This window comes from Lathamus discolor, chromosome Z (assembly GCF_037157495.1).
Source record: "Lathamus discolor isolate bLatDis1 chromosome Z, bLatDis1.hap1, whole genome shotgun sequence".
Taxonomy (NCBI): domain Eukaryota; kingdom Metazoa; phylum Chordata; class Aves; order Psittaciformes; family Psittacidae; genus Lathamus; species Lathamus discolor.
This window is the reverse complement of record NC_088909.1, coordinates 478,943-485,119: the sequence shown is the minus strand read 5'-3', so window position 1 is coordinate 485,119 and position 6,177 is coordinate 478,943. Positions and strand designations below refer to the sequence as shown.

Genomic DNA, 6,177 nt, shown 5'->3' with positions numbered 1-6,177 from the left:
AGCAGCGCTCACCCGAGGGCCCCGAGGCCAGCAGGGCGGAGCGGAAGGGACGGCGTCGGGCACGAGCCACAGAAACAGCGCCGCCGACTGAGGGTGCCCCACCAGCGACAGCACGTGAGGAGGGCACTGGGAGCGCCGCTGGGGGCACGGGCGGGCGGGCACCGCGGAGCCGCGAGGAGCGGCAGGCGCTCGCTGGAACCGCTACTGCATGAGCGTGGCGAGGCGGGCTCGGGACGGAGCCCACCCGCTGCAGCCGAGCTCTCCCGGCCGCAGCCGCAGGCTCCGGCAGGCTCTGCCAGCCCGCCGCGCCGTGTCCGGCCCGTCCTTCCGCCGGCGAGGGCTGTGGCGGGGCGGTGGCAGGGGAGGAGCCACGCTGGGCTGCGGCTGGGCGCGGGGAGCGGTGCGGGTCTCAGCGAGAGCCATGGGCCAGGACTTGCCCTGGTTCAACCACTCCGGCAGCCCGCGGGCGGCGGGCAGCGCTCGTACGGGGGCCGGGCAGCGCGGCGGGCCCTTCTCGGCCGCCACCGCCGCGCTGCTGGTGGCGTTCATGGGTCTGCTGGTGCTGGCCACCGTGCTGGGCAATGCCCTGGTCATTCTGGCGTTCGTGGCGGACCGGAGCCTCCGTAAGCAGGGCAACTTCTTCTTCCTTAACCTGGCCATCGCCGACCTCCTGGTGGGTATGTTCCGGGGCGCCGGGAGGGGCAGAGGGCACCGGCCCGCGGGGCTGCCGGTGTCACCGCCGAGCTCTGTCCGCAGGCGGCTTTTGCATCCCCCTCTACATTCCCTACGTGCTGACGGGCGAGTGGAGACTCGGCAGGGGCTTGTGTAAGCTGTGGCTGGTGGTGGACTACCTGGTGTGCACCGCCTCAGTCTTCAACATCGTCCTCATCAGCTTCGACAGGTTCATCTCGGTCACCAGAGCGGTAAGGGCTGGGCTGGAGTCGGGGGGCTAGGTGGGCTGCCCTGTCAAGCAGCGGGATTTGCTTCAGTCACCGGGCTCTCAGCCGCATCGAACCTCACTCAACCCCCCCCAGCAGACGGGGGAATCAAGGCAGTTCCCCTCGGTCCTGGAAATAGTTCTGGGAGTAATCAACTTTGCCACAAACGACATTTGCTTCTCACTTTAACATTGGAAGAGGTACTCTGCTTTACCAACAGGCACAGCCGTAGGTGCTGCTGTTTCAGCTGAGTACAAGAGAGGTTCCACTCTTCTACACATTCTTAGCTATTTTTCAGCCCACTGCCCCACCCACACTTCCTTAAAACGTTATTTTAGCTTCATTGCTCATTCTAAGTCACGCTAAAAGACAATTATGCTTTTTGGCAAACAGCACAAAGAGGCTGCAAGATAGTTTTAACAATTCATATGCAATGATGTTTTACCAAATTCTTTTTTTGAAGAGGGAAAAATGAACAGATTAATTCGTAAACAGTCAACACACGGAATTCCTTTATTTTCTAGGTTCTGAATTAGCCATGATTTTTGCTTTCATAAAACAAACTCATGACTATACCAATAGTATAAACTGGATGGTTTAATCAAGGAAAACTGGTTATAATAAATTATAATAACCAGCCACTTTTAAATACTTCAAATCAATCCCCATATAAAAATCCCTTCCCAGGCAAGAGTACAGAAGCTGCCAGTTGGGTTAGGGCACTGTAAGAGCATACAAACAGGAATTTATGAAGTTCTAAATTATTCTCTATATCAATAAAAACACTAATCTTCCTACAAGACTGCCCCTGAAATCATTCATAGCTTTCTTAGGGATTGTAAAATCAGACCTGATTCAGACAAACTCGGGATTCCTCATCTTTGTGGGTATTCTACCAGAACAGCATTGGCTTTGGAGAGTGAGATCCACAGACTGGGGCAGTAATCATGAATCCTGTACAGAATTCAAGCTTGAGGACTTCATAACCCAAAACACTGTGTGGCCACATTAAAGCTGTGAAGACTGAATTCCCATTCACTATATGAATGCTGTCCAGTATACCAGGGAATTAGCCTGTTGAGAAGATCATCTTGATTTTAAGATTCTACTGAATGTTACTGCTAATTTGGTTTACTGACATTTTTTTGTACCTTAGTTTATTTTCAAAATAAGGGAAATCAGTTACTCTTCCTGTAAAGCACTTTGCGGGCCACAACACTCTATCTATACATCTTAATTGCAGAGAAGAGTTCTGCAAGTCTTCAAAAAAGAAAGTCATAAAAGAATGAAATTAAGGATATCAAAAGTAAAAGCTGTTACCCATTAATTTTCTTGTGGTGCTATTTTCACATTAAGGAAAAAAAAAGTATCTTTCTACAAAGCACAAAGAAAAGAACTTGCATGGGTGTTCTATGATCCTTTTATGTATTAAACTAATTAAAAATTAAACTATTTAAAAAATCTAAATGAGTGGATTCTGAAGTGCTGCTTTTAGACATTATGTAAATTGGCGTCACAGGTAATGCAACTGAATACATAAGCAACCGGTGACAACCACTTCTAGGAATAGTGGCAGTTGTTTGCCTTGGAAAAGCCTTGGTTTTCCAGCTTTTAAGATCTGATGCACATTCTCAAAACATATCCAGCCGCCTTGATACTGTTTGTTGGAATCCCTGTTTCAGAAACAGCTTTTCCATGGTACTGGTAAGCTCGGTATAACTCCTCACCCCTCACAAGTCACTGAGGGGGCCATCTCCGGCCAGCCATTTTTGAGATACTAGCAATGTATGTGACATGGAACTGTTGGAACAAGTCCAGACGAGGGCCATGAGGATCATCAGGGGACTGGAGCACCTCCTGTATGAAGATGGGCTGAGAAAGTTGGGGCTGTTCAGCCAGGACAAGAGAAGGCTGCATGGACACTTCATAGCAGCCTTCCATTATCTGAAGGGGGCCTATAGGGATGCTGGGGAGGGACTCTTCATTAGGGACTGTAGTGACAGGACAGGGGGTAACGGGTTAAAACTTAAACAGGGGAAGTTTAGACTGGATATGAGGAAGAAATTCTTTACTGTAAGGGTGGTGAGGCGCTGGAATCTGTTGCCCAGGGAAGCTGTGAATGCTCCATCCTTCATGGTGTTCAAGGCCAGGTTGGATGAAGCCTTGGGTGAGATGGTTTAGTGTGAGGTGCCCCTGCCCATGGCAGGGGGGTTGGAACTAGATGATCTTAAAGTCCTTTCCAACCCGAACTATTCTGTGATTCTCTTGTATGCTTCTATGATTCACTTCTCTCTCTTTCTCTCTCTCAGGTCAGTTACCGGGCTCAGAAGGGGATGACCAGAAATGCAGCGCTAAAGATGATCACTGTATGGATTGCTGCTTTTCTTCTCTATGGTCCAGCTATTTTGAGCTGGGAGCACATTGCCCAAAAGAGCATTCTCCCTGAAAGAGAATGTCATGCAGAATTCTTCTACAACTGGTATTTCCTAATGATTGCCTCTACTATTGAATTCTTTACACCTTTCATCACTGTTACATACTTTAACTTAAGTATTTACCTCAACATCAGGAAACGCACATCCCTCAGGAAAGAAAACCTATCACCTGTTCAAGAGGACTGTGAAATGAGTTTCCTGGGGGAAAAAAGGGAACACACTATATTTTTTGTAAAACCTGCTGCCAGACACAAACATGAGAAGAGAGCTAGCAGCATTTCTCCCCCCAGAAAGGCTTCAAGGGTTAGTCAACATAAGTGTGGCAATCAGTCACTAAATTTGAATGTCAATCAAGACCTTCCACCACTCCAGGTGGAAGTCGAGACCAAGCCTCATGGGAGTGGTTTCTACAAAACTACAGAAGGCATATACAGCACTATCAGCCGAGTGGATATGGCTAACACCATGGCAAACAGATTTAGACTTTCCCGGGATAAGAGAGTAGCAAAGTCTTTAGCAATTATTGTATGTGTGTTTGGTTTGTGTTGGGCCCCATATACGCTTTTGATGATCATCAGAGCAGCTTGCCATGGCCACTGTGTGCAGTATTCTCTCTATGAGACCTCATTTTGGCTTCTGTGGGTGAATTCAGCTATTAACCCTGTTCTATACCCGCTGTGTCACATGAGCTTCAGGAGAGCCTTTACAAAACTCCTGTGTTCAGGAAAAGCCAAAATTCATCCTCAAATTTTTATGTGAAAAGTGTGAAGTATCTTCCTTTCAGTGGGAGCATGAACTGGCTAATATTCATCTGCAAATATTACAATCATACACATAGCTGGAGAAATCACAGCAATGAAGAGAAAGGTAATTTCTCAATGCTCTTTGGGAATTACGGCAACAGTATATTTTCTGGTAACACTGCACTAGCATTACAGTGCTGAAAAGGGAATACAACATTTATGGCCAATAATAAGAGCTCAGGCTCTCACTTTTCGTAATTGTAAATACTGGTGGTAAGGAATTTCATAGTCTTAACCTTGGACCTGTTACATTTTATCCCCAAACCCACTCTAAGACACCAACAGTCTCAGCTGTTAAATGTAGGACGCTTTTCCCTCCACTTAGTGACAAGGCAGATGAGATCATGACCAATGCAAAAAACTAAATACTGGTGTCTAGGAAAAGCATGGAACAAGAGGAACCAGACTGATGAGGTTACCAGAGCAGCTGAGCAATTGTAGCAGGTAAGAGAGCACTGATTTCAGTGGAAAATGTGACTAAGAAATTGTACGACTAAGTTCAATAATAGGAATAAAAAGGGGGGTTGAGCTCTGAATAGAAGCTATGAGAATTGAGACAGTTCATGCACTGGAAGAGTTTCACCATGAGTTTCCCACCTCAGCTATGATTTCCTCCCTGCCCCCTGTCTGGATCCTGCATTGACAGGAATCTACTCAAGTCAAGCCTCTGCTCCTCCTCACAAGAGTGACAGGTATTACTCTTCTATCTTTTGCTGCAAGTATTGAGTAAGCATGATTAGCCTGAGATCTATGTCAGACATATCTTGCTATAGACACAGCTTTAGGTAAAGAGTAATTTTTACATTTCCCATTAGACTTTTACTGGTTCTGGCGAGTTCTGAAAAAATGTTGTCTTCCCCTACCCCATCCATTGGATCAAGTCACACTGGGAAAAAAAAAAAAAAAAAGAAGTGAAGCGTTCAGACATTTTCAAAGTCATGCACCATGAACAGCACAACTTAGAAAAGTCTGTTAAACTTTATAGCCTTGCTATTGTGTGTTTGAAAATCAAGAACCAACAACTACATACTGCTCTTACCATTTTGCCTGTGCCACTAGAGAAGCTTACACAGGTAGATCACCAAGTTTTGACTGTATTTGTCCTATAAGAGGTATCAATTTAAACGTTACTAATGATACAAGTTTGTTTCCACCATCATAAGCATTTTCTGCATAGCTGAACAGACACTTTACTGGCAGGTGATAGCTACTGAACAGCTGTAGTTGTCCACTGCCACAGCCAAAATGCATATTAGTACAGTCAATCTTTAAGTTTATAGACAGTATTTTGAAATAATTTACTTTGTAAAATTTCAATAAAAGCAATTATAACTGTGGACGAGTCATAGCTTTGTAGCCTTAACAAGTGGTACATGGGAAAAAGCACTAGTTACAACATTTGGGTTACTGCAGTTGAAACCACCACAAAACCGTTATTCAAAGACAGTTCCTAAGTTACAAGGACCAACCTTGAGCTTTAAAAAAACATGGTTAGCAGATACTGTATACTAGGAGGGCATACTGCTACTACATGAGTGGATCTACAAGAACATGATCATCATGTTCTGCTATGGATGTTTTATAATAAAGCAATCAGCTTAACAGTTCTCTTAGGAGGAACATTATCCAGATACAGAGCAACATTAAGGTTTTTCAACAGCATTAATTACACCACTTGGGCAAGTAAAGCCATTAGATCATCTACTTATTCCTCCTCCCCTCCAAGGCAGACTTACACATCAGTAGATCAATGAACTCATTGTTGTCTACTCCCTAATTCCTGTTTCTTAGCATCATATTTGCCTTTTTTATAAAACAGGTTACACTAAATTATTGGAGTCTCATTCACTATCTAATCAAGCCAGGTCAATTTTCACAAGCCGTCAAGAAACAAGGAAGTTCAATCAGTTAAACTTTATAACATTACATTCAATTAAGGTAAAACAAAATTTCAAAGCTTTCAGCAACTGGCATTAACTAACAGACCAGACCAGTTTTCAA

General features: G+C 45.2%; 1 protein-coding gene across 1 annotated transcript; it reads left to right on the top strand.

Moving 5' to 3' along the window:
• The first annotated feature begins 397 nt into the window (after positions 1 to 397).
• LOC136004696 (histamine H3 receptor-like) lies at positions 398 to 5,685 on the top strand. The gene is made up of 3 exons (XM_065661451.1): positions 398 to 677; positions 757 to 923; positions 3,248 to 5,685. The coding sequence occupies exons 1-3, from the start codon at positions 422 to 424 to the stop codon at positions 4,130 to 4,132; spliced, it is 1,308 nt and encodes a 435-aa protein (XP_065517523.1). The 5' UTR covers positions 398 to 421; the 3' UTR covers positions 4,133 to 5,685.
• The last annotated feature ends 492 nt before the right edge of the window (positions 5,686 to 6,177 follow it).